General features: G+C 43.5%; 2 protein-coding genes across 2 annotated transcripts; one reads left to right on the top strand and one right to left on the bottom strand.

Annotated features, from left to right (window-relative positions):
* The first annotated feature begins 293 nt into the window (after window positions 1-293).
* LOC100548843 (solute carrier family 22 member 2-like) lies at window positions 294-11875 on the top strand. The gene is made up of 11 exons (XM_003204080.5): window positions 294-999; window positions 3093-3196; window positions 4248-4402; window positions 5942-6110; window positions 7046-7160; window positions 7592-7698; window positions 7807-8021; window positions 8809-8917; window positions 9924-10036; window positions 11151-11250; window positions 11742-11875. Exons 1-11 carry the CDS (start codon window positions 589-591, stop codon window positions 11806-11808), a joined length of 1665 nt encoding a protein of 554 aa, XP_003204128.2. The 5' UTR covers window positions 294-588; the 3' UTR covers window positions 11809-11875.
* Window positions 11876-13119: 1244 nt separating this feature from the next.
* Window positions 13120-25110, bottom strand: SLC22A2 (solute carrier family 22 member 2). Its single transcript, XM_010707121.4, has 11 exons — window positions 24695-25110; window positions 23778-23881; window positions 20499-20653; window positions 19476-19644; window positions 19081-19195; window positions 18443-18546; window positions 18065-18279; window positions 16479-16587; window positions 15699-15811; window positions 14773-14872; window positions 13120-14273 (listed from the first exon to the last, which is right to left on the bottom strand). Exons 1-11 carry the CDS (start codon window positions 25103-25105, stop codon window positions 14207-14209), a joined length of 1662 nt encoding a protein of 553 aa, XP_010705423.2. The 5' UTR covers window positions 25106-25110; the 3' UTR covers window positions 13120-14206.
* Window positions 25111-27899: the final 2789 nt, after the last annotated feature.

Raw genomic sequence — 27899 nt, 5'->3', positions numbered from 1 at the left:
CTGCAGGAGCAAAGGTCTGGTTATCTGGCTCCAGTGGATCTGCCTGAAGACAGGAAGAGCTGTGTGCAAAGCGCTGGTCCACAGAGCAGGTTTCACACTAGGCTGTGCATGCTCTGGGGGCCAGTGGGTGGCTCCTGTGGGCCTAATGCACAATGGGAAGAACTGGTGCTTTTCCTAACCTTCTGCAAGAATAGCTTTCTAACCACTGTATTAGGAAGAAGTCATCAATAAAGATTAATTCAAATAGCTAATGTTTGAAAGTTAGTATTGGCTAACCAGCAAACAAACAGCATCAACAACAAAAAAATACAACAGAACAGCCACAGCACTGTTTATTTATGTTTTGTGAGAGGTAAGGAACACATGTGCTCTGAGTAGGGGTTAAATGCAAATTCTGCCTGGGTGAATTAAGGTCTGATTTCAAATGAAACCTTAAAAAAAAATCTTGCAACATGTAGTTTAATAATTTATGGAGTTAATCTTGACTTTTGGTCAAATGTTTTGTTACTTAAATAGCTTTGCTGCCAATTGAACGTGTCAGTGTTGCAGACCAGAGTGATAAGGATTTGAGGTGGTTTTGATGCCAAAATGCCAACTCTGGATGACATTTTAGAGCACATCGGAGAATTTGACAGGTTCCAGAAACAAACCTTCTTCGTCCTGTGTTTGCTTTCTGCTGCCTTCACTCCAGTCTATGTGGGCGTCGTCTTCTTCGGGTTCACCCCCGAGCACCGCTGCTTCAGTCCTGGCGTGGCGGAGCTGAGCCAGCGCTGTGGCTGGAGCCTGGCAGAGCAGCTGAACCACACCGTTCCCGAGTGGGGCAGCCATGGGGCCGCCTACAGCAGCCGTTGCAGCAGGTATGAGGTGGACTGGAACGCAACGGGTGTCAGCTGCACTGACCCCCTTGGCAGCCTTGTGGGCAACCGGAGCTCTGTCCCACTTGGCCCCTGCCAAGATGGGTGGGTCTACGACTACCCTGGGACCTCCATAGTGACTGAGGTAAAAGCATGTGTCTGTCTTCTTTTGTGGTATTGTTTCTGATAAGCTGAGGGGTGCTGGAGTTGGTTGATGTAGTCTAAGCTGTTAGAGAGACAGGCACTTACCTGTAAGAGAGGATCTTCTCTCTTTGTGGACTTAGTCTGAATGCTCTGCAAATCCTCTTTGCTCTGTCCCTGCTGTAAAGTATTATGCTGGTGTGCTCAGAAGGTATCTCCAGCTGAGGAGCAAATAAACCCACAGGTAGATAAAGTCTCTTTTAATGAAACTCCCATCCCACACAAAATCCTATTGGTGGAAGTGTGTAAACAACCTGTGTGAGAAATCAAGAGCCTGCAATACTCCAACAAAAGTGGCTGATCTCAGCAGGTGCCTTTCAGAAACTACATGTGCTTTCTGTGACCCACTCAAACATGAAAGTCTCGAGTTTGCTTTTTAGTTTTGGATATGATTGAATGACTGTGGGTGGGGAAAAGTGCCTTTCACGATTACAGCTTAATTCAGGAATAAACAGCAGAAAAGCTAATTACTTTGCATTCTCAGAACATCTGAGAGTAAACAAAAAAGATACTGAAGCTACTTAAACTACTTCAGGTTTTAAAGTATTCGACATAATAAGTTATCAGGAATGAGAAATTTGATTTCATGTTACATTTTTTGTGGGTAAAAAACTGACTTGTGTGATCTCTTAAAACCTTCATGGAACTTTCTAGCATAAATGTAAGGGCAAGTCCATTCTGTGTTCAGGTGATCTGTAGTCCTGTGATACAGTGTTTGCTCTAAGTCCATTTCTTGCCACAGAGTATGGGCTGTGTGACATCAAGTTGAGGAGATAAGCCACCAGTTCTTTTCAGATTTATTCTACTGTTGGAAAAGACCTCCAAGATCATCCAAGTCAGCCACTCTCCTGCCACCAGTATTTTCCTGCTGAACTCTGTCCTTTAATACAGCATCTAAATGTTCCTTGAACACTTCCAGGGATGGTGACTCCACCATCTCCCTGGGCAGCTCATGCCAGTGCACGACCACTCAATTTGAGAAGTTTTTCATAACGTCCCACCTGAATCTCCTCCGGTGCAACATGAGGCCATTTCCTTTAGTCTTATTGCTAGTTATGTGAAAGAAGAAGCTGATTCCCCACCTCACTGCAACCTCCCTTTATGTTGTTGTAGAGAGCAATAAGATCTCACCATCATCCCCCGAAGATGGTGATAGGACAAGGGAGAATCATTTTTAAATTAAAAGAGGAGAGATTTAGATGCGATGTCAGAGGGAAGCTTTAAAATGAGGGAGTGGTTAGGCCCTAGTGCACACTGCTCAGAGTAGCTGTGGATGTCCCATCTCTGAAAGCATTCAGGCTCCAGATTCAATGGGGCCCTGGGCAGCCTGATCTAGTCTGTGGCAGCCCTGCTCATGGCAGGGAGTTGAGACTAGATGATCTTCAAGGTCCACTCTAACCTAAACAATTCAGTGATTCTAAGAAGTACTGCAACAAATGCATCTTTATTGCAAAGACCTGAGTGAGCGTGCTCTGGATGCGCTGTCATCTCCTGAGATTGTCCAGTTCCAGATGGCACTTGAAATTAGCTGGCACCAGAGAACTCACAGCCTGTGTGGATTTGTGCAGTCCTCTCAGACTAAAGCTGTTTCCCCTTTTCTTTGAAAGGTGGTGCAGGGCTAGGCCCTCAGGTCACTTCCTTCACCACAGGATATCTGATATGTCATGCTGCATTTTAGCAATGTACTTTGTTTTTGATTGTGACTGGTTCTGTTAAAGCTCCTTATGTACTGCCTGTTAGCCAAGCAAAAGAGAGAGGGTAGCACAGAGTAAAGCACATCACTTTGCTCAAAGGTAAAAAATACGGAGAGAAGAAAAGCCTCATGTTTGCCCTTGTAGAGCATCAGGAAGAAGTTTATACTGCCCAAGAGCTTGATCTTATTTCTGATCTTGGATACTTAGTGAGTATCCTGGGTGCCAATAAGATGAACATTGGCCCAGGAACATGTTTATGTCTTCACATGAAGTGAAGGAGGTTGTGGGTGTGAGCAAGCTCCTAGTTCCACTGTTATAGTTCTAACTGTGGTTGCTCCTTTAGTTTAACCTGGTGTGTGAGGACTCCTGGAAGCTGGACCTCTTTCAGTCATCTGTGAATGCTGGGTTCTTTATTGGCTCTGTCAACATTGGCTACATAGCAGACAGGTATGTGTGGGGTGACAGCAAAGCCCTCTGGCCTCCCTTATCAGTGTTTAGTGGCTGAACTTGAAGGCAGAGAGAAGTTGTGCAATGGGCATCGTCTCTGCTCCCTCCAAAGTAAGGCCATCCACTGGCTGTTCAGTCATGGTCAGAAGAGAGTACTTTGCCTTAAAGTGAACAAACTGTCCCTGGTAACAGAACAAATGGTACAGAACAGAAAAGATTTGTGCAAGTCCTGCAGAGTTGGTGTGGATGACAGGCCCAAACTTCCCTGCTGGGCCACGCAGGAGTCCTGGGGATGTTAACAAAGCTGGGAGGTGCTTGTTTGGAGTCATTTCTTCATCTTCCATACTAAGTGTGGCTACAGCCTGGAAATAATCTTCCTTCCTTTTGAAAAACTTTGAAATTGTAGATGCAGAGATTTCCAAACCAGCTGCATCTGTCTGGCAATCAATGAGTCCCAACATCTTTAACATTCTGTACAGAGCCATCCTTTTTCAGGCAGCTGGGGCTGAAAAGAAGCAAATGCTGATATTTGAAGGCATTTTATCTCTCTCCTTATCCTCCTGCCTGGAGATGGTTGGCAAAGCAGGCTCCAAGCATCTCTCAATGACAACCACAGCCCATCAACAGCAAGAGACATACATAAGATTTTTTTTTTTTTAAGGATTAAGTTTCTAATATATAAATCTGCTACTCTGGTATGTGCAGATGTATCAGAATCATAAATTAATCTGTTCTTATTTTTCACCATATTTTATTTAATAGACAACTAAGTAACTGTTCTGAACTTGAAAACAGCACAGTCTAAACATATATAAATGTAGGTCTTTCGTTGCTCTCTTATTTGGGAAGTTTTTCTTCCTTTGAGAAACCTAAAAGCTTTTAGGGAATTGAAAAGCAAAAGCAAATAAGCGAGTGATGGACTAAAAGTCAGTGTGTGTACCTCTTCTATAGCAAAGTGGTTTTTCTTTCTTCCTCAAAATACACAGTTTGTATTTGTCTATGTTTTCATGACTATATTGTTTTGCTTTACATTTAATATCTTTTAATCCAGGTTTGGCCGTAAGTTTTGCCTTTTAGCCACAATTCTTGCAAATGTGGTCTGTGGGATCCTGCTGGTATTTGTGCCCAGCTACCTGTGGATTGTGATCTTTCGCTTCTTGCAAGGGCTGGTCAGCAAGGGCTGCTGGACTGCAGGCTATATCCTTGGTGAGTCCAAACCTTCTCACAGGAGTAAGATGGGCTGCAAAAGATGAAGGGGGGGGGAAAAAAAAAAGCACAAAACAAACACTATGAACGAAAGACCTCTTAAAAGAAACACCTCCTAAAGTTTTTTTAAATCATATGAAAACCATCAAGGGTTTTTCTCTCTGACTACTTCAGATTCTTTTCTCCCAAATGGCAGTGGCCTTCAAAGATCAAAGGTTGGCATAGGAATGCTGTTACCTCAAGGCAGGCTTTTTGTGTGGGTCAGCCCCCTGCTGCAGACTGGGGCCCCCTCCTGTCAGTGCTGGCAGGGGAAAAATAGCGGCCCCAGGTTCAGCAGCAACTGCCCTGCTGCAGTCCAGTTGCAGATAAGGTGATGACAGAGGATATGAAAGAAGCAGGCAGAGGATAGGGAAAATACAGCCTAAAAATAACTGAGGAACAGCATGTACTTGCTGAGGAAAAGGCAAGCTGTTTGGGTGTCTGTGCACTTGGATGAATGAAGGCTACCCAGGGGCACTATGAAGCAATGGGAAGATCCATATTGTGCTGGTGTTTCTCTCAGCATGTTGGCTGGCAGCTGTGTGGCAGCAGGGCCAGGACCAGCTCCACCTTCTGGTGCATGGTGGAGCTGTGTGGGACTTAATTGGCTGCTCATTTGTAGAGTTCATACTCCTGTCAAAAAAAAAAAAAGACACAAAACCCCACCGAGAAATCACTGAAGAAACAAATGAAATAGTATAAGTGCTGCCCAGTTGAGTTATATATATCTGGATTAGCATGGCAAGTAGCCCTACTAAAAAGCTCCAAGTGATACAATTAACTGTGATGGTGGCAGAAATGTAAATGCTAATGCCCAAAACTCTCAATTACATCTCATCATTCCTGGATTTTCCTTGAAATCTCTTTGTGAGAGGGGTCATGTAGAATCAACCCCAAAGCCCCTGTAAACTTGTCTACTGTCAGAGGACTGATACTGAGTGCTCAATGAAGAGTACAAGGGCAGAGCAACTTCCTTATTCTGTTCTTCTGGGCTCATCTACCCTGCAGCTGCTTTTGACTCAGTTTTATGGAGCCTGAGGTGTCTTTATCTGTACTCATCCTTTGCCTCTGCAATATTAGTTAATCTGTCATCCCTAAACCAAGGAGCTCCTTGAGTTGCTAAATGACTACGTTCTGTTCTTTCTCTAATAAGTTTTCTTGAAATGATGCTACTGGATTCATAAATGAATTTTTTTTTTTTTACCTTAGCTCTGTGTTGGCAAGACATAATGTGTTAGGCCTATATGGTGATAACGTAGTTCAAAATGCAGATGGATCATGAGGCCTTCAGGGTGGGGAAATCTGTATGCCATCCAGTGGTATGAGCATTTTTGCATGCTTGGGTTGAGATACTGGCTGAAAAGGTGCGCTTGGAAAAATAAAAAAAAATGCCTTGTTACTGGGTTGGAGATATAATGTAGGTTAGCATTCGGTTTCGCAGCAAAATCTGTGCGTTTTGCACTGCATGGGGTTGGTGGCGCTGTCATTCTGTCTCTGCAGTGACGGAAGTCGTTGGTCCGCAGTACAGGAGAACGGTGGGGATCCTCTACCAGGCAGCCTTCTCAGTGGGGCTCCTGGTGTTCGATGCCATTGCTTACGCAATCCCTCACTGGCGGTGGCTACAGCTCACTGTCACCTTACCCTGCTGCTTCTTAATCCTCTACTACTGGTAAGACTGTTTCTGTTGCATCTTTGCCCATGAGCTTAAAAGCAGCATCTCTGCTCCAAGATTTGATACTGAGGGAGATTTGGCACTGCTTTTTGGATGTGGATGCATGTTAATGTAAAGAGGAGGTTCACAGCAAAAAGGAGTGGAAAATAGGATCCCTCAGCAGCCAATGTTTCATTGCATCTTAACCATTGCTGCCACACCTGCCTTCTGTTAAAAAAAAAAAAAAAAAAAAAACACTTTGAAAATGAAAGAGTGATCTAATAATGTATTAAATATTTCATAAAAGAAAATAAATGTCTTATACGGAGCCTACACTGAAAAATGGAAATTGAAAGCTTGTTGAATGTATACATGTTTTCACAAGTTGGTTTATATGTTCTTTTAAGAAACAAGGAAAAACAGCTTTTTGTGATCCAACCAAAAGGTGACAAGTTCATCTGCATTTTGGATCTCTCCTACCTTATGAGTAATATTTTCCAAATTTTGAGTTATGAATTATCTAGATGGGTTGAGTTGTTAGGACTAATAAAGATTTTGTTTTCCTTTTTCCTTCCTTGTGAATTGGTAAGCCAGCTTTAGCTTGTTCATTCTTTTCTTGTCCTGTGAAGGCAAAGCTGAATGGTGGCTCCCTGTGAGGAACCAGTTGGTGGTCAACAGGCTGAGCAAAATGCTGATGCTGCTTTAACTCAAAGCCCAGCCCCAATTTCTCATTAGTAACCTGATCTGACTAAAACCATTGCTGCTGCTCTTTCCCTTTCAGCAGCAGGATGCTGTATTCTTCCTGAGAGAAGAAAAAACAACAAATATAAAACAAACAAAAAACCTATAACTGTCTTTATTCAACCAAAATATTCTCTCCTCAGTGTAGTAGGTAGGAGGAACACTGCATGCACATTGCATTTTGGTATAACAGCATTAACTCGTGTTGCTAGGTGCCTTCCAGAGTCTCCCAGGTGGCTGATATCTCAAGGAAAAACTGACAAAGCTAAGAAAATTGTCAATGATATAGCTAAAAAAAATCGGAAAAAGATGCCTTCCCATTTTGAGGTGAGCTTGGTATTTGCTTATACACATAAAAACAAGAGCCCCACTAGTAACTTCTATCAGTTCCTTCCAGTGGAAGCTTATTGTACTTTGAATATTGGAAAGTCTGGTCTTGTGGTTAGAGAAGTAATGAGCACTATTGTACTAATGAGGGAGGTGTGACAGCATAAGTCTTATAGCTATCTAAGCAAAAAAAAACGGTGTTTTCCTGCCGAAATAAGCTAGAGAATGCTAGAAGGGACCAATGTTAAGCCTTGGGGGAGATTTAGGGAACTATGCCCAGATATGGCCTTTTGTATGGGGAGAAAAGATCAGTACTCCCCCCCTGGGGCTGTTTTGTGTTGTGATTGGTTATAGTGCCTCAGACTGTCCCTGTCCCTCCAAGGCTTGTTGAGTGCTCAGCTCCTACAAACACTGTGCTGGCTTTTCCATAGGGTATTAAATTCGAAGATGAAGATAGTGGGAAGCAGAGTCCTTCACTCATTGACCTTGTCAGGACACCGCAGATGAGAAAAAACACATTCATTTTGATGTACAACTGGTAAGAAGATAATGTTGGTGAGTCATTTTGAAGCTCTGGTTGTGAATGCTCCAGCAGGATAGACTGTGGCTTCTGACTAACAAAGCTGGGACATTCTTCTCTGCCTAGGTTCACAAGCTCCATCCTCTACCAAGGGCTCATCATGCACATGGGACTAATGGGTGGGAACATTTATCTGGATTTTCTCTATTCTGCTCTCGTTGAGTTTCCAGCTGCCTTCATCATTATCGTCACTATTGATCGTATTGGCCGTCGCTACCCATGGGCTACAGCAAACCTGGTGGCTGGGGCTGCCTGCCTTGCAACAGCCCTGATCCCCGAGGGTGAGTCAACTGAGTGAGGCTTCCCATCCCTGAACTTCCTCCTAGAAACAGCACCTGATTCTGTCTCCCTTTTTGAAGAGTTACAGCCCTGAAGGGCTGCAAATGCATGCCCACCAGTGAGTGCTGCCCACCCAACCTTCAGGGGTGCTCCTTGCACTACAGAATCACAGAATATTCCAAGTTGGAAGGGACCCACAAGGATCACAGAGTCCAAATCCTGACTCCACACAGAAACACACAAAATTCAAACCATATGTATATTTGAGCACATTGTCCAAACGCTTCTTGAACTCCAGCAGCATGGGGCTGTGACCAGTGTCCTGGGGAGTCTGTTCTATGCCCTGCTACTCCTGCTAAAGAACTTTCCTTAACCTCCCAACTGACCCTCCCCTGATGCAGCTTTGTGCCATTCTTTCTGGTCCTGTTGCTGTAACAGCGAGCAAAGCTCAGTGTTGCACCTCCACTCCCTCTACAAGGAGCTGCAGGGGCACCATGAGGCCTCCTCTGCTCTGGGTTGAGCAAACCTAGGGACCTCAGCTACTCCTCAGTGAAATGGAACAGATTTTATAGCACTGCTAATAACAACTCTCAAAATGTCTGGGTCCCTTGTGCTGTGCCACAGCTCATGTGGTGTTGACTGTTTTCATTTCCTGATTCACGCAAGAGAGTTCTTTAAAAACATCACGTGATAGGGGATCAGAGATCTAGCTAAAATAGCACTGGTATTAACCAATCCCTGCTAAATCACTGAGATAATTTAAATGTATTGAATGCATTTTACCTGCAGACCTACATTGGCTGAAATTAATTGCTGCTTGCCTTGGTCGAATGGGAATCACGATAGCTTTTGAAATGGTTTGCTTTGTAAACACTGAGTTATATCCAACGTACATCAGGTAAGTGTATCCTTTTGCTGTTGGGCCAGCAAACAAATAGTTGAAGCCAATGTGTATTTTGTTTTATGCTAAATTAAGTAATCCCCAAATACTTTCAAACATATATCGTTATTGCTGAACGTTAAGTAGAGTAGAAGAAAAGTGCTGTAAAACATTGATTAATGAAGAAAACCAATGTGGTTCAAGCAGATGAAAATTCACGCAGATGAAATAAAGGGAAAAGTGGACAGAACCAGGGCAGGTGATGAATCTGAAGTCTCACATACTGCCTAGATTTGTATTTAATTTGAATCAAAATTACATGCAAATGGATGTGTCCAGTGTGGCTGCTGCTATGGAGAATATGTGAACTTGAGCTCTTGACCTGAAGAACGGATTTTTTTCCTATTGGACTGTGATGTGCATAGCTCACAAGTAGCTATGTGCACTGCAGTTAACTAAAGCTTGGGAGTAAAGTTCTCAAAAATTCCTTCCCCTGAGTGACCATTAGCCATTGCGTGCAGGGAAGGTGTCTGAACTGACCAGAGCAATCTCAATCCTCCTTTCTTCACTGGAGACTCTTAATCTTATTTCTATATCCATAATTAACATAGTAGAAGATAGTTGGAATTTTGTTTGGTATGTAACCATTAATAAAAGCATTATTTGATGCTCCTTGTGCTAAGTCATTTAAGAGGTGAAGCTAATGGTTTTGTTTTACTGTGCTTGGACATTTCCCTCAGACACTTTGAGCCTGATTTTCTTCTATGTTTAACCTTGGGAAATTTCTCACACCTGTGAGATAATACAGGTATACTACACTCCTGCTATTTGCTAAGCTTTTTATGCTTACAGTACTTAAGTCTAAGTAATTCATGGATGTGCCCACCTTTGGAAAACTAGAGCTTTGCACGCTATTTTGGTGTTTCGTGGTTTGTGAAGCCACGTGCTGTGTGCAAAGTCGGAGTTGTGCCGTCCTCTTCCATTTGCAGTGCTTGCTAATGTGATTCCTTTGCTGTCAAACCAGAAACCTTGGTGTGATGGTCTGCTCTGCCTTGTGTGATGTTGGTGGAATTGCTGTCCCCTTCATCGTCTACAGGCTGGTGGAAATCTGGCATGAGTTGCCTCTGATAGTCTTCAGTAAGTGCCACATTACTTCCTCACCAGCTGCTCCTGGGGTGCAGTGATGGGGTCCTGATTTCGAAGAGAGGGAAAAGCAGCTGGGACAGTAGCTCCAAATTCAGCAGGTGCACTTTCACATCTGTATGTGCTGTAACCTTCAGTTTGTAGCATCCTGGGACTTGCCTGTGCATTCGTATCTGTAATGTTGTCATTGTGTCATTATTGTTCCCTGCATTTTAAAAGAAGCTCGAGATGAAGTTGGATAAATGGTGAAATGCTAACAGTGTTCCAACATTCTGATGAGACGAGATGGGTTTTGGTTTTGTTTTGCTGTATTTAAATCTGATAAATTGTTGCTCTTCTATGAGATGTAGTTCCTCAGTCAGAGGAACTGTGCTTTAAGAGGTCAGAGCCAAAGTCAGAATTCTCCCTTCTCCCCCCTCTTTTTTTAATGGAGTACAAGCATAGTTGTTATGCTTCAGCTTTTCTAACACTCTAACTGGCTCTTCTCCACCTGTTTGGAAAGAGATTAGTAAATAAATGCAAGATGAGCACTTGCAAACTAGTGACCTGAACATTTCAGGTCAAGGTCTGTGTTCTCTGAATCTTTGGATCAGAAGAACATTGTTTCAAGAGAAATGTCTTGAATGGCAATATGCAGTTCTTAACTGACACTATATTTGGGAGAGTGCTTAGTAGATTCAAAATATAGACATAAAACATGTACAAAGTGGGTAAATGAAACTATCAGTGAGCAAGTTAAACACATTGTGCAGGAATTACTATGTTGGATATGTATTTTCTAAAGCTTGTTATGTAAATAGCATCCATTTTCTGGTTTATGCTCAGGCTATAAAAAGGGTTTTTCCCTCTTTACAGATGTCAGTCCAGTCTTCATTACCCCACCTAGCTCAGTGTGTAACTCACAACTGAACTTGACTCCTTGCTATTTCCGCGTAGCTGCCAGATCCTCTATAGATGGCGTGCTGGTCTTGCATATAAAGCCTTGTGTTCATTTTCTTTAAAACAAAACCAATCAACCAAAACCCTACTTATAAGTCCTTTCTGCCAGGAGCCAGCAGAAAGCGATGTATATGCTAACAAGCTCTTTGTGCATTTCTTTGATTTGAAGCTATTTTTGGTTTGATTGCGGGTGGATTGGTGTTGTTTCTTCCTGAAACTAAAGGAAGAGTTTTGCCTGAAACCGTCGAAGATGTTGAAAACTTTCACAGGTGAGTTAGGCTGGCAGGTTTCACTTGAAATTGTACGAAATGTACAGCAGACCTCCTTGGGGAGGCTCATTTGTTACTTTGCTGCCTCCTATGTTTTCAACAAGTTTCTAGCTGGCTCCTAGACTCTAGTCAAGGGGATTTTGGACTCTGCTTTAGTGTTCATCTAGGCATCTGAAAACAAGCACCATAGGCCTTTACTTGTCTGTGAATAACTTGGCTTGTATCTTAAAATGGCTGCAACCCTACTATAACTGTAATTTGTGCTTTAAGAAATTGGCTGATTTTGTGGAACAAAGTGCAGTGTTAATAACAGCTACGTTATATGCTAAGTGAAGCACTGGTAACTCCTGAGGAGCCAGAGCAATCCTAAAGGACTTCAGAATTAACTGCTTGTTTTCTCTGGGGAAGAGGCAGAGCAAATGAACCTGAAATCAGGTGTTAGCTGAATGCATTACTTCCTGGTTGCTGCTCACATTTTGATGTTCTTGCAGGCAAAGCACTCCAAAGGACAAAAAGATCTATCTCCATGTCCAAACATCAGAAGTAGCCCGTGATTGAAGAAGGCACAACTTTCTGGGCAGTCTCCTTTAGAGCACTAGCATGAAAAATAAAATTAGAATGAATACTCTCTTCTGTCTTGCTTCCCTTTGTTCATAGAATCACAGAACAACCCAGGCAGGAAGGAGCCTCCAGGAGATCATCAGGTCCAACCTTTCATTGAAAAAGGGAGCCTATATGAGATTATGTAGCATACTGCACAATTGCATCTTGAAAGTCTCCTCTGATAGGAATACTATTTTTTCTGTCTATTCTTTCATTTGAATGTTTGAGGTTTTCTGATGTGGTTGTCCCTATTACTGCATAGCTTGTTCCCTCTCTGTACCCTATAATACAAATGTTTTAGGGCTGGAAAATTTTCACTCAAACTGTGTTGACCTCAACATGGGGCAGATTTTAACTTGGGGATTGTGGAGTCCATTCCAAATGAACTTTATAAACCTCCATGACGTCTGACTTCATTATTTTGTCTTGCATGGGCAGCATAACATAACAGAGATGTACTTCTGTTGTAGAACTGAGATGAGAACAAACCTTGTCTCTAATCTTACTACATAGGGTAGAGTTTCTGAGCTGAGACTTGTCCAGTAGTCCTCTGCCTCAGGGAGCATTAGGAGCAAAGTTGGATCTGTTAGGGACAGTTCAGCACTTTTCATGATTTGCAGCTGTCTCAGAATTGGGGTCTGCCTTTCTTTGTGCCTTGTTCCCCTTTCTGCTTTCTGTGGTAGCACTGTAATAATTGCTCATCTCTCCTGATCATGTTCTGCTTTTCCTTTTCCACCCCACTGAGCAACCTTCACATCTTGCAATTCCAGGGGAGAACAGGCATGAGGTATTGTGGTTTTCCTTTGCTGTTTTTTGCCTTGCTGGCCCCTAGCAATGTTGGAGCACTGGTTTCTGGTAAGGATACTGATGCTGCTTAATGGTCATCTATGGAGGCAGAGCACCCAGCTGAGCAAAAATACTGCTAGACTCACTGGCAGTATCCAATTGCTCCAGGACGACTACTTGGTTGTCAGTGTGGTGACTTTACCCTTGCTTTCACCAGGCTTGAGCAGCAGTTAATGTTCAGTCTTGCTGTGTGGGCCTTGATGGCAGGGAAGTATTTTGTCTTGCTGAGCACGGCCTTCAGATGACACTGGCCCAGGCAGTTGCAAAACTAACATTTACTGCAGGGTCAGCAGTGAACAATTTAGCCTTGAGTTTGGTTGAGGGGCTGTGAAGATGCAATTGGGTGTGTCTATGAAGCTGCTCTGCTGTGATTGCCAAGAGGTCTCAGCTCCATATCAAAGAAATCTGTCAGAATTGTTCTTTTTATTGTAGTAAACTGATTTGAAACCTGTCAAAAACATTGTACAGAAAACAGGGTGAGGGGAGCCACGAAACGGGACTAGTCAGGAGGCAAATCAAAATAAAAGCTGCTGAATGTGATGTAACCACTTTATGAGATTCTGAAGGGCCAGGGAAGAGGACTTCCAAACTACGGTTGTTATATTTCAGCATGTTATGAATAGAGGTCTACCTAAAAAGCAAGATCCTTTGTGCCTCTTCTTTTCCTTAATTCATATTATTCATAGATATTTTAGAGCTTGGCCATGCAAAAAGCCCAAACTACAGCATTAGGAAAGCAATGCATATTAAAACAACAGGACTTTATTGTACAGAGCGCTGTGTTGTATTATTGCGTGTGCTGCTCCCAGTGGAGGTATGTGATGAGGCTTTCTCTTCTTGCCCTATCACTGATCCCTCAAGATAGGGTAGTAGCACTCAGACCTCATGGCCTAAGGCTCAGATGCCTGCAGCTCCTTCTTCCCTTCCTTTTCATTTTCCAGCTTGTCTCATAGCCAATCAAATTCTGGGGTGCCAAAGCTTAAAAGTTGGTCTGGAACTAGATTTCCCCCTCACCAGGTTTATTCCACCTTTTCTGGAAAACTAAGTGGGAAGTTCTAGTGGATACTCATGGACTCCCTAAGTGTGTTCTGCAGAGGTGTTTGCTTGCTATAGGGTGGTAGGAGCTGAGCTTGCTCAGCATCATGTAAAATTAGGTGCAGTGTGGAGGTGGGTTGGCAGTACGAATACATTCCTGCTTGATATGGAAATGAGCTGCAAGTGTGAAGAAAGCATTATTTCATGAGTGTCCTGCTGTCAGATGTCTGGGGAAGTGTGAAAGTGCTGAGAAGACAAATAGAGAAATTCACTGGAAGATGATCTGTGAGAGTCTGAATAGGAAATCCATGGAGTCAACTGCCATGGCTGTGGCTGGTGGCAGTGCAAGAGAACAAGCTGGAGAAGGGTGGGCTGTGTCTGCATGTTTTTTTCCTCAGTGGCTGGGTGGGGCTGTTGTGCTGGCCCCTCTACTGCTGCCCAGTAGAAGCAGGTTTGGAACAAAAGCAGAGCCTTACTTGGGTACAGCTTCTGAAGTCAGAATTTGAAGATAAACTGTGTTTTCCTTGCTTCTTTCTAGTCTGCAGAAGGAAAAAGGGAAAGACAGATGATGCTCTGGGTGGCAAAGAACGTTATCCATTAAATAACCCATGTGCTTAAATTCACTGGAGACTAAATTTAACAACTCTCCCATCACTGGCAATTTTTGAAATGACATCAATTTATTTGAGAGAACAGCAGGAAAAGAAGTAATTAGGAGAATTTCTGTAGGCTGACTGCAGCTGCATGGACGTCTGAAAATCATGTTAGCAGTTGCATTAGTAACTTTGTCATTTCCTACTGTTGAAGCTGTTATTCTAGGTGGTTTTTACAGTAACTTCTGGGTATGTATTTGCCTGTATGAACTTCCCTCTAGAGACTTCTTCCTCTCCTGTGTGCTGTGTTTCACTCAGAACCTGGCCTGGCCAGAAAGTGTCAGGTTCCCAACTGAACTTCTGGTGATGAATGGGAACAAGAGGGCTTTGCTGCCATGAAGGAAAGCTGCTCTGATCTGTGGGGACTGTGCTTGAAGCACCATACCTGTGCATGTTTTCAGCATCTTCAATGGTCTCAGGCAGAGTTTTTCCCTTCGTCTCAGGAAGGAGCAAGACCAAGCCACCACCAACAAAAGCAATCCCAGCTGCAGAGAGAAAGCAAGAACAAGGCTCACAAAGGCAACACAGGGATCAGGCCTCAGCTTATTCCAAATTTCTAGTTAATTCTAACTGAGACACAGCTTATGATTGAATAGTGATTACAAACATCTCTGAGGGGCATAGGAGGCCTGGAATACCGGCCCGGTCCATAGGTCCCTAAGCAGTCTGGCTCCCTTGCTTTGTGCGTGCAGTGCAAAGGAAATAGATTCTGGCTCTACTTGTTCTGCTGGGATGTGATGGGGGTGATGATAGCTAGCTTTGGGCTATAATTAGGATGTGAAAGAAAGGGTACTATTAGCCTATACAGCCCATTTTGCCTTCTACTTAGTTTTGGACCCTGTTACAACCGCATGCAGGATAGAAGGTGCCGTTGGGCATGCCAGAATGAATATGTGCAGGAGCATCCATTCTAAATGACAGTGGGATCACTGAGGGATTAGGCCCCTGAGGTGTATGCAAGAGATGCAGGAGAAGAGAGGCCAGCCTGTGCTGACCTCTAGTCCCATGTAGTCTTGACTACATTGCAGATGTGTAGCACTGAACCCCAAGACCTTTTTAGCATGGGAAGGTTCAGTAAGAGCAAGTAAAAGCTTGAGAGAGCATCTCCCAAAACATGAGATTCCCTTTGTTGAAAGGACTAAGGGAGTGCATTCGGCTCAATTTACAACAGCCAGATGGGAGAGACTTAATCTAGATCTGATATGCATATGTTCGTTTCTCTAAGCATTATTTTTTTTAACAGTGGGGAAATAGGTCACCAAAATCACTCATCTAGGCTGAGGCAAGCTAACCCCATCCTAGCTCTCTTACCAAAGAGAACCAAGGGCAGCTCGTGCCAGAGTTCCGCTAGTCTGTACACAATGAAGGGGGTCATGATTCCACCGATGTCACACATGGATGAGCAGATCAGCACCCCTAAGTTCCTGGAAGAAAAAGACATTGGCCCACGTCAGGAGCTCAGCCTAGGAGTGCCTCACACAGCAGGGAGTGCTGTGCAACCCCCCTGCTGCCACCCATGGCTGGAGTAGGGTGGAAGAGAGGGGCCAGCACCCTGCTGTGGGTGTTGCAGCTGATGGGCAGAGGAACAAGCTGTGGAGACAACAAGGCAAGAACTGAGAAAGGCCTTATCAATGTGAACATAGAAAAGCACACATTGTGCGTTCTCCTGTGAGGAATACTGCAATGTAAAATAGGTGAGGAGGGAGAATATGATGGCGGTCCTATCATGGGACAGAGGTGTTAATGAGCATTTGACTCCAGGCTCACCAAACTGCCCTGAAAGAGGGATATGTGAAGGATATCTGAAAAAAATTCTTACATATCCCATTAGGTACTCCTGCCTTAGTGCTGGGCTTAGACAAACAGCGCTGTATTTTCTCTTCACAGGGAATCTTTTCTGCTGCTCCTCATAGTGATAAGAATAGCTTACTGGTGGGCTTTCAATTTTAAATGACATTTCTGCTATTTGCCAGGTGGTCTTTTTCTTCCACGACAGGCATTTCTGAGGTCCAAAGGGTGACTCCTTATGATAGCCTCAAGTGCATAAACAGATACTCGCTGCCTAACTCTAACAGAAGGAGGTACACTTACCTGAGAGAAGTTGGATACAGCTCAGGATTTACCAAACAAACCATTTCATAGCACATGGTAATTCCCATCCTGCCCAGGCATGCTGCGGTCATTTTAAGCCAGTAAAGAGCTGGAAAGACATTGTGTATATTGAGGTTGAAATACAAAACCAATTTTTTTCTGCTGCTAACATAGATCAGCATTAAAGATTTAATTTAAGAAAAGATAATCTTTACTCTCATGAATTGTCATGAGATCTGAGCATGATTATGTTCTCTTTCATTCTTCAAATAATTTATGATTGTCTTGTGATTCAAGTAAATAACAGAAGTTTGAGGCCATCACAGAGAGGAAATGATGACACAAAGTAAATTGGGTATTTCAGTGTATTAACCAAAAGCTTATGCAAAAATGCCATTTTTAGCAGTTCACAGCTGCTTTTCTGGTTGCACTTTTGCACAGAGACGTCTGATGGCTTTCTAGCAGGGACAAGCTGGTCCTGTCACCCCTCTCTCTTGGTATATGCTCTGTGATCACTTTCATACCTGAAGATAGAGGCATCTGCTGCAAATGAATGAATATCCCAGCCCCACAGTGGGTGCCAGTCCAGGACACTGCTGCATGCCCCATGGGCTCTTAGATGCCAGTCTGATCTCGGATGGTGGTTTCAGCTACTAACGCATGTACAGCATGGACTCTCTCCCTCATTTACTCCACTGAGGAATGCAGTGTTTCATAGACTGACAGCTGCTGATAACCACTGCTGCAGAGCTCCTCTAGAGCTGAGCAGACTGCTGTTGCTGCACATGGCTGGTAGCAACTGCAGCTGTGGGCAGCAGTTGGAAGGCTCCCACCCCAGTGCTCCTGTGGAAAAGCACATCAGTCCCCTCTGTATCCCTGCAATTCCCAGCTGCGTGTGAAATATCTATTGTCTGAATGCTTTGTTGTTATTTCCTATTATTTTTTTTCCATGACACTTTCTGTTTTCTGTCCTTGTTCTGCTGTGAACTGACAGTTGTTTGGCACTATTATTTCTGTGGTTTTAGTCTAACTATGCTCCATAAAAAGAAAGGAAAGACGTTCCAGTCAGTGGCTCTCGTGGGACATGCTTCCTTGAGACTCTGGCCTTGTAGAGAATACTCGGCTGAATAAAAGCCAAGTGCCTTTCACTGTGGTTGCTCAACATCCTACACTGCAGGAAGCAATCTATCCAGATGGTGTTTAAGTGTGTGTCGCTACATTTTAACTTTTTAGAAACAGGAAAGATGGTGTTTGGGGGATGAACACCCAGAATGGAGCATCCAAATCTAAATTCTAAGCCACATAAAAATCAAAGACTTAACAGGGCATTTCTTGTGGTCTAGCACAGGCAGACTTGCCATCTTATTTGGTACTATTTTGAAAATGTAACTGACCTCCTTCCTCAAACCTCTCATTATCTGGCGTAAATAGTGATACTGGGCATACATAGGCTTCTATGGAATTTGCGTTCATTGGATCACAATACTGACGTGGGCCAGGTTTGCAAAGATTACTTTCAGTTCTCCAGAACAATAACATAGAGATGTGGAGAGATTTCATTGACTGAGGAGATTTGAGTGACTCACTGTCTGGGACTAATGCCGTAACAAGGCAGGCACCACCCGTCATCACATTTGCCACAGCCCATGGGTAGCGACGGCCAATGCGATCCATTGTTAACAAGAGGATGAAGGCAGCTGGGAACTCAACAAGAGCAGAATAGAGGAAATCCAGGTAAATGTTCCCACTAGCTAGTCCCATGTGCATGATGAGCCCTTGGTAGAGGACGGAGCTTGTGAACCTATGTAAAGAACAGGCAGGTGAAATCAAACTCTTTGAGAGAGAGCTTATGTAAAGGAGTCAGATTCGTAGCTGGTCTGGAGCAAAACAGACTTAAATCAACCATGACATTTTAAGGAATTGAATACAACACCTCCACGTAGGTTGCGAAAGTATTCCCTTACCAACTGTACATCAAAATGAATGTGTGCTTTCTTATCTGAGGTGTCCTGACCAGGTCTAGATATGAAGGTTTCAGCTTTTCTCCATCTTCTTCAGATTTGAGGTTCTGGGATCACAAGTGAGAGAAGGATAAAAGACTAGAGTTAGCAGGTGAGAGGATGGTAAGCAAGGAATATTTTCCTCTGGGTTTATGGGAAGATGTTAGTTTTGATTTATCAGTTATGAAAGTAAAATAACTTCTCCAAAGTGTTTTGGGGAAAGAAAATATGAAAATGTATGTAGACAGTTCCCACGTCTGAGCAGCCATATGTATGAGGCTGTTGCATGACATGAAGTGGTAGATTAAAGAATGAATGAGGATGTCTTGGAATGTTCAGTTATGAAATTGGGTGAATTTGCTGTGTGCTGATTGGTATTAATTAAAGGAAGAATGTCTCTTGTCTCTTGGCTATTTTTGCAAGCCTCTTTTCTCAACCATGCTGTTAGAGTCCTAGGCAGACAAAGAAAAGCCACTTGTACATTAGGGAACTGCAGTGCTTTCGGTCATCAAGCTGCTCCCAAATCTAAACCACAGTAATTCTAATATTGTAGCTTTGCTTGCCTGAGCTTTGCATACACTTAGCAAATGCAGTACAGTCACCTGGAAAGAGGGAGGTAGCTGCTTCTTGTTTCTCTTGGCAATGCGCTTAATAACTTCTGTAGCTTTGTCATTTTGCTTCTGAGTTATTAGCCACCTGGGCGACTCGGGCAGACACCTGCAGTGCATACAAGCATGACACTTAAGGGACAGGAAAAGGCAACTGTGCATGTTACAGGTTGTTCCTTGCTCCTTGATGTCTTGGAATAAACTCCTGGGGAGGGAGAACCAAATGAAAGAAAAACACAAGATCTGATCTGATGTTGTTATGGAAGTCCCACTGGTAGCACTATGTCTGACCTCTTCAAAGAAACTTGCACTCTCAGGTATAGTCCACTGGATTATTTTGTTGATTTAGGGTTGCTGGGAGTGGTGACACTGGAAACTTAGGAACTTACCATTGATAGAGTAAGAAGAAGAAATTGGGCAGGGTGACAGCAAGCTGAAGCCATCTCCAGTGTGGGAGCACATAAGCCACGGCAGTGAGGATGAGGAGTCCCACAGTGAAGGCAAGTTGGTAGATGATGCCCACTGTCCTTCGGAAGCTTAAGCCAACAAATTCTGCAGCTACAAAGATAATGTTATGTGAGGCACAGGGACCCTATGGCATCGTGTGAGGACATGGGTTTAGTTGGGGAAGCAGAACTGGCCTGGGGTACAGGCTGCAGCCTCGGTGCAGGAGACAACTGGTGCCACTTTTCTGCCTGTCTACAAGATGTGGTTTGCTCTGCTTAGAGGCAACTGACAGTGTGGCTGCAGCTGTGGATGACCATGTGGCATGACTCAGCTTTGCAGAAGTCTCCATCAGTCAGCTAGGGACTTGGCCCCTCTACCAGTAGTGTCAGGCCTCACTCAAAACAAGGGCAAATACAGCTTTCTCTCTCTCATTCCACCTAACCAAGTACTAGTTGCAGCACCAGCAGCCTGCTGGCATCTGCTGGCTCCTGACACAGCAAAGCCATTTTAGTACAAGGTTTGTGAAACACAAATGTTATCTCCTGCAGTGCTGCTTGCTGCCTTTCCTGGAAAAGCATTGGATGTCTTTGCAGCACTTTCAGTTCTTGTGCCCAGACTTTGTCCTCTCATTTGGCGTGTCACTTAAGATACAAATGCTCCCTAGTGTCTAGAGCTGCCTTCTAATTATTCTATATATGTGTACAAGTTGGTGCAAGTTTTCCAGGAATAAAATGTTGATTTGATAACAAAGTCTGTAGGCCTGCAAACCCTCAGACAGGCAGCTCACAAAAGAAAACACAGCTTGACTCATAGGCGGTTTAAAGCAACAAAATGCAGTTGGGCAGTAAATAGCACGCTGTCCCTGCCTCCACAGATCCCCAAACACCAGAGGACACCAGCAGTGGCCAGCCCTGCTGCTAACCCAGGGGTCCTGCCCGGTGAGAGGAACTGCAAGGTGCCGTAACTCAGGACGTAGCCTGTCAGCCAGCCCCCCTTGCTGACCAGCCCCTGGATCAACCGAAAGATCACTGTCCACATGTAGCTGGGTGCGAAGGCCACGAGAACCCCTGAGACAGAATTGATGAGGACTGTGATCAAGAGGCAGAGCTTGCGGCCAAACCTGTAGAGGGAAAGAATAAGAAAAAAAGATGAAAAAAGGCTCAGCTTGCAGCTGCACAAAACCCTAGCTGAATGGCAAAAAGATTCCTCATGAGTAACCCATTGAAACAAACCCATGCAGGGCCTCCGACTTCCATACAGGTTATATGTGGCAGGGGGGTTGAAACTTGATGATCGTTGAGGTTCCTTCCAACCCAAGCCATTCTATGATTCTATGAAACAAAGGTTGCTTTCTTCTTTCAGATTTTGTTCCAAGTGTTTTCTCAGGTACAAGGAATGTAAAGTTTTATTAGTACCCCAAGTTCTGATCTGAATAAGTTTTTGATCATCTACCCCGTGGTGTGTTTAAGGAGCTGACCTCTCCTTCCAAAATCACTTCCCTGGTTTTTTCCTCTCATCTGCTTACCACCCAGTGGGGCACAGACTTGTGGAGAAGAGCTGAGGTGGAAGTTGTACAAGTTGTTACTATGTTTGCTTAGCACTGCCATTGCCATAGCAGCCTGAAGAGTCAGTCAGACTGATGGTGTATAGTGGCCAAATCCAGAAGCAAGAGTTAATAGAAGGAAGAGGGACTATACCTCTTCTGAGATATGTTTGGAAATGGAGGGACCACAGAAAGGACCTGAAAAGCGGGAGGAATGTAGGAGCCATGTTGTTTTGTTCTATTCCTGAGCTCTGGTGCTTTTCCCATTTGCACTGGCTGATGACAGATTCCAAGCGTCCACATGGTGCTTGGGCAGAAAGAAAGCATCACCTGCTTTGGCCAAGCTCCCCTGCCACCATGCTCACCATGCTGCACACACAGGGTGAGGTGGCAGAACAAAGGGTGTGAAGAGGCTGAGGATGTTCCCTGTCCCCCTTTTCTCTACTTGTTCTGAGTAGGAGTCTGGGTCTGCTATTCCCTTTACAGCATTTTTCATTTCAAGAGAAGCTCAGGGAACTCCCTCATTCTGTACTATCAGGTCACCACTTCTGGTTAATGACTTAGTAAATGTGTTCAATAAATGCTCTACTGAGGCCCTTCATCCTATCTTTCAAAGCTGCAATTTTTTTTTTTTTTTTAATGTAGATCGTATTTGATTACTGTTATCTTTACTTGTTTTCTCATTTAATCTTTCTGTCTGCTAAGTTCCTCTAGAAGGGGGTTTTGGGCATTCCTGTTATTTGTCATTCACTGTGACTCACCCGTACACAGTCAAAAATAGAATGTTTCCAAAAGAAACAAGCTTACTTGAGCACTAGAAAGGCATTTGTTCTCTAGCTGACAGAGACATATATTCAGTTAGAAGTTTGATTTATAAAAGCCATTAAATTAGTTAGTGTGCACTGACAAAAACAGCATGATAATAAATGCCAGCCAAAATAAAAGTCTTCTGTTTTACACAATAAGCAGCTGATCAAATCTCTCATACTTTCCTTTTTAGTGAGTCTGACATACTGATGTTTTGACTGTTTCAAAGACCAGCCCATGAGGGGCTTGTCAGACCACAAGAGATGTCCTCTCCTGGATGGCCTTTTCCTAGAGGCCTGGCAATAAATGACAGAGGTGCAAACACTGAATCTTAGCACTGACCTTGTCTGCTGTCTAAGGAAACAGGAGTGCCCTTTCCAAGATACCAGTGCTTGGAAATGTGCCCAGAGCCCAGACAAGTGAATGAGTCGGTCTAATCCCTCTGAGAGAGGCACATTTGGGATGAGCTGATGAAATCTCCCCTGAAGCACCTAAAATGTTCTCAAGAGTTGCTCCAAGTACATCAGATTTCAGGCACCTAATGTATGGAAAAAACAGCACTCCATATGCACTCCTGATAGAGGATAGATGTTTCAAATTCAGGAAACACATAATTCATAGACCTTTTTTTTCTCATTCTGTCTACTAAATTTTAGGCTTCTGAAGTTGTTTTTGTCCTAAGCACCTGGATACGAGATCTTGCTTTGCTCTTCAAGGCTTGCACTGCTTTAAGACCATAGAGAATGGGGAGAGGGTGTCAGTAAGTACAGTAGCAGAAAAATACTCAGTGTTATGACATGTACTTGCATTATCTTAACAGCAATGATATCCAACTTTCAGGTCTTATAATTTGCCTGATTAGTGTTTTTAAACAGAAAGAGCATATCAGATATAATTTGTTCTGGGACTGTGATCCTTGGTTCTACCACGTAACCATATGTTGTCAAGAAATTCTTTTGCTAGTCATTATTGCTTAGTTCATCTCTGTGTTTGAAGGGTAATTTGAACAGTGGAGCCCCTGGTAGCTGTGGGATCTGCTCATTGCTGTTTTATGTCCTATCACACCTAGGCTTCTACGTATCTCCTCCTTTACTTCCATAAGTTGTGCATTATTGAAATGTAAAAAGGATGGAATACTTTCAAGTACACTGGAAAGCTGGCTGACTCTGTGGAAGGAAGTCTTTGTAGGACCGTTCATTCCCTATTAACTTCACCCCTTCCAAATTCCAATTTCAGCCTCTCTTATCATTGTAGTGGGGAAAAAAAAAGCACAGGAAAGTCAGCTACAAAGCATGTTTGTTTTGAGTGTAACCTAAAAAAAATGTGAGCAGATATGTGTCACACTGACATTTATGATAGTAAAGAGGAGGTGAGAGATAATGAGATCTATACCCAGCTGTGTACAGAGCCAGCTGAGAGAGAGAGGGACAAGACAAGATTTAGGAAGTAACTTTTTCTTTATCTGGGAAAAATATTCATGTTTTAAAGCTGATTTACAGCCATCTGGATAGTGTTAAAACTAACATGAGACAAATTTATTACAAGATGGGCAAATAGTTATTAGTATGTAAGATAAAATTTCATTTAAAACTATGAGCTCATATTGCAGATTGCCACTGTTAAAGAAAAAAAAACCTCTTCACTTGTAAATATGCAAATTCCACACAAAACCATTGAAAGAGTGAACACTGTGACACTTCCATGGATCCCTGGATCACAGCAGCCAGGGCTTAGGAACCATGATCCATTCATTTTTAAGAGATACATGGGCCTTCTGAAACAAGTTTTTGGCACATTTATTTCCCCTTTGAGTCATGAATGTTGTTCAGTGACATCCAGGAAGCAGAGCACTGAAAGAAGCAGTTCATCTCACACCTTTGTACATGTTACATACCTATCTGCTATGTAGCCGATTATCACGGAGCCAATAAAGAACCCAACGTTCACAGATGACTGAAAGAGGTCCAGCTTCCAGGAGTCCTCACACACCAGGTTAAACTGCACAGACAGTCACGGAAGAATGGGAACATTCAACTTAAACCATGTTTTTTCAAGGAGGGATAATGGAAGGAAGCAACTTGGAATAGAAAAGAGTGGAATGAAAAAAACAACTAGGAAACAGACTCTGAAAAATAAAATATGTAATCTCTTAAAGCCAACATCTGCAATACATCTCATCCAGATTTTCCAGACCTTACAGAGAAGTTATGCCCTGGAAAATAATTACACAATGACGAAGAACAGAATGACAAAGAACAGAATGACGAAGGCAGAGAATCTTTGAATGGAAAAATAAAAAAGCTCAGAGAAATGTCCCCTTCTCCTCTCCCATATCTGCTTGAAATTTAGAAGATGCTTGGAGCATGGTTTCCTTCTCAGATGCCAAGGACTACTCCTAGCCATGTATTATCTCACTGTTCCACACTGTTACCACTAGGCCAGCAGGGCAATTTGTGTGCAGGGTCTGTGAGCAAGGATCTCCATCCACGGAGCCTTCTATGGCTGTGCTTTGCCTTCAGACGGCACTGCTGCGTAGTGAAGAGTTTTCCCAGCCTTGACTGAGCAATATGGTTTGCAGGAGCTGAGAGAAGCCAGGAACATGGCCAAATGTAGCTTTTGTAAAAGTTGGAGAGGAGTCTTTGGTAAATCAATGAATGCACTCCCTTTTTCTTTTTAAAAACAATTATGAAAATATCAATTCAAATGTTACTAGAATTCAGCCTGAAAATTTTATTTCAACCCCTCTTTCTACCCCAGGTAAGTTTAAGGACTGCAGGTGAGATTGATATTGTTGGACAAACTGTTCCTTACCTCAGTCACTATGGAGGTCCCAGAGTAGTCGTAGACCCACCCATCTTGGCAGGGGCCAAGTGGGACAGAACTCCGGTTGCCCACAAGGCTGCCAAGGGGATCAGTGCAGCTGACACCCGTTGCGTTCCAGTCCACCTCATACCTGCTGCAACGGCTGCTGTAGGCGGCCCCATGGCTGCCCCACTCGGGAACGGTGTGGTTCAGCTGCTCTGCCAGGCTCCAGCCACAGCGCTGGCTCAGCTCTGCCACGCCAGGACTGAAGCAGCGGTGCTCGGGGGTGAACCCGAAGAAGACGATGCCCACATAGACTGGAGTGAAGGCAGCAGAAAGCAAACACAGGACGAAGAAGGTTTGTTTCTGGAACTTGTCAAATTCTCCGATGTGCTCTAAAATGTCATCCAGGGTTGGCATCTTTCTCTCTTGCTTCTTATTAAAATATCTAACTCTGTTGCTTTTCACGGCTTTTACCTTCACTGTGATCTTACATCACAGCTGAGGTGTTTATTTAAAACCTGTAGACAAATAATTAAAGAATGTGGTCAATTGTCAAGCCATGCATTGCAACCTTTGTTTCTTAAGAGCCTTTTCTAAACAAACTTTTGGTACTGGAATATTAACCAATTCTCTTGGACCCCCTTACCTTCCAATGCTCTAACCCATAGGATATCTCCAGGTAGGTCCTTGAAGATGTCAATGTTGGCTCTCCTGAAGTCTAGCATTGCAATTCCACTTATTGCCTTGTTTCTTCCATGTAAGACCCTGAACTCCACTGTCTCATGGTTGCTGCATGCAAAGCTGCCCACACCTTCATATTCCCAGACAGTCCTTTCTTGTTATTGACAGTCTGTAAGCGTAAAGTACGTGGTAGACAATAATTCCTTTTCCCAGTGCTTTAAAGTTAACTGAGGGCGTAACTATTATGAAAGTCCTGTTATTCTCTCTCCTGTATGTGTGTGAGTGAAGGACCTTATTATCAGAATTATCCTGAATATAGATAACAGGTTGTTTGCTACTTTGGGGTCATGGAAAAAGACAACTCCAAGAAGGCACAACAGAGCAGACTTCTATTAGGATCTGAAGAGCTAAAGAATAGCACTGTATCCCACATAGGAAGCAGACAAGACACCACAAGTACAAACTGGCATTTCTTAATTATAGGTACCCAAACCAAGCTTGCCATGGTTCACAGGTGACTGCTCTATGACAAGGAGCAAGGAGAGGATTGAAGGTCGGTGAGTGTCCCCAGGACACAGCACTGGCCCTCAGGGGCCTTCCCTGTCCTGCGCCCCTGGGAAGGAGTTGGAAGAGGCTGTCCCAAGCTACAGCCTCATCTGTCAAACACGTTCCAGCTGTTTCATGTGGATTTATTAGACAGTGTTAATGGGCGTATGTGTGTTTAGGAGATGGAGGCATCTTCAATCTCTTTTACTGCGTGGGATGATTTCTTTCATGTTTTCATAACTGCAGTTACATAAGGTGCTTTCATGATATTCTCCATTTGCTTCCCCTGTAAACAATTAGCTTGTGTTAAGTAATGTAAGTAATGATGGAGAACTGGAAGAGATTCAGGGCACTGCATCTGAGCATCAGAAGTGTGAATTTGGACAAAAACATCTGTCGGCAAAGGCTTCGGCCATTTAAAGCATATTTCTACTGGTGAATGTTCTGAAAACAAGTTTTATTGTTCCTCTTTTCTAGTAAAATGAAACCACTTTGCAGCTTGCCTAGTACTTCTGGAGGGAATCCCTGGGCAGGTTGGTGTCACTGAGTTAATGTCTCTCCCAGGAGCACTCAGTGACCTCTCAGGTTTATGAAGCACAAAACTAAATGATGAACTTTGGAGGTAAACAGAGGTGATAAGTAATGTGATATTTTGTAGGGCTATTAATAACAAGTCCTGCTGAGTTGCAATGAAGTCATACCTGGAAACTGTTAAGAATCCCAAATGGGATTGCTACTTTGCAATAAACATCTTTTACAGCTAAGAAAAGCACAAACCTTTGACCATTTACAACTTAACTGTTCACCTATCAGTGTTTAATTCTGTTTTACATCAAAAGCAGGGAACAGGCTATTTCCTTTGTGAATGCTTCAGGTCAGAGGGAAAGGACCTCCCTGCACAAGCAGCCCTCAAACTGTACTCCCAGCTGCACACACACAGCTCCTCAGTGCATGTATCTGATACATCTGCTCTCAGCTAAAATTTGGGCCAGCGAAAATCCAATTAATTGCTACAGAAGTGTATGAAGCATTCCAAAGGTATGCTTACTCCCTTTTCTGATTTGCCAGGTTTAGTTTCATCATGGAGGAAGACTGATACAGTTATTGGGTTCATCTGCCAGTTTTGCTGGCAGAAGGTTCTCTCTCCACTTGTAAGGTATACTAGTGTTCCTTCTCTTGGAAAACCTCTAGTGGCACTTAGAAATTCTCTTGTATTGCCAATAAGCTAGTTTTAGATATTGCATGGCATTTGGAGGATTTTGCTATTGAGCTGCCCTCAAATATCTTAGTAAGACTCCCTAAGACTGGTGACACCAGCCATAGGGGAACAGAGGGGTTTTCCCAAACAAACATTGTGTGAACATCCTCCTCACATTCTGGTTCTTCAGTAACCATTTTGGAAAGCAACTCCTGAGAAGAACAGCCATTGCATCCAGCCTTGTTCCCTGGCTGAGGCACACCTCAGCCTGTTGAACTCCATCCTCCATCCTGTTGGGCAATTCATCTGATAGCTCAGCAGGGCTCAGTGTATGCATTGGTGTCTGAGCTGGTGAGACAACGGCTTCCAGTTGAGGAGATGGAGCAGGGCATGCCTTGGGTAGTTCATCCCATCAACAGGAGGGAATGGAAATTCCACTGACATATGACTTTTGTCATCTTAGCACACCAGAGTGTGTTTGTTTGATCACTTTAGGAAGTTTTGCAGATGAGTTTTTTCACTTTTGAGTAGGATGGAGCAGAGAGCAAGCATGTATGCAGTTCTGTTGGTACATCCGAGTGCAAGTGAACATACAGCACGATAGCTTACCAGTGTGACATCTGTACTGAGAACCAAAACAAGACTCTATTTGGCCTAAAGCACTGTTCCACACCCACACTGCTTAATCTTTACTACCTCATTCTGCTTTCCCTTGTTCTCATTACCATGGTCCTCACAATGCCCAGATGTGTTTGGAGCAGTGACACAGGCCAAAAGTTGCTACTA

Source organism: Meleagris gallopavo, chromosome 2 (genome assembly GCF_905368555.1).
Source record: "Meleagris gallopavo chromosome 2, MGAL_WU_HG_1.1, whole genome shotgun sequence".
Classification (NCBI taxonomy): domain Eukaryota; kingdom Metazoa; phylum Chordata; class Aves; order Galliformes; family Phasianidae; genus Meleagris; species Meleagris gallopavo.
This window is presented reverse-complemented; position numbering and strand designations above follow the sequence as displayed.

Coding starts and splice junctions, on each gene's coding strand:
- SLC22A2 (XM_010707121.4), bottom strand. CDS start 25,105: ATGCCAACCCTGGATGACATTTTAGAGCACATCGGAGAATTTGACAAG. Junction 19,645..20,498: donor GCTGACAGGCTACGTCCTGA/GTTACGGCACCT, acceptor TTATCTTTGTAG/CTGCAGAATTTGTTGGCTTA. Junction 14,274..14,772: donor GATGCTGAAAACATGCACAG/GTATGGTGCTTC, acceptor TTCCTTCTGCAG/ACTAGAAAGAAGCAAGGAAA.
- LOC100548843 (XM_003204080.5), top strand. CDS start 589: ATGCCAACTCTGGATGACATTTTAGAGCACATCGGAGAATTTGACAGG. Junction 7,161..7,591: donor AGATGCCTTCCCATTTTGAG/GTGAGCTTGGTA, acceptor GCTTTTCCATAG/GGTATTAAATTCGAAGATGA. Junction 8,918..9,923: donor TTATATCCAACGTACATCAG/GTAAGTGTATCC, acceptor CTGTCAAACCAG/AAACCTTGGTGTGATGGTCT.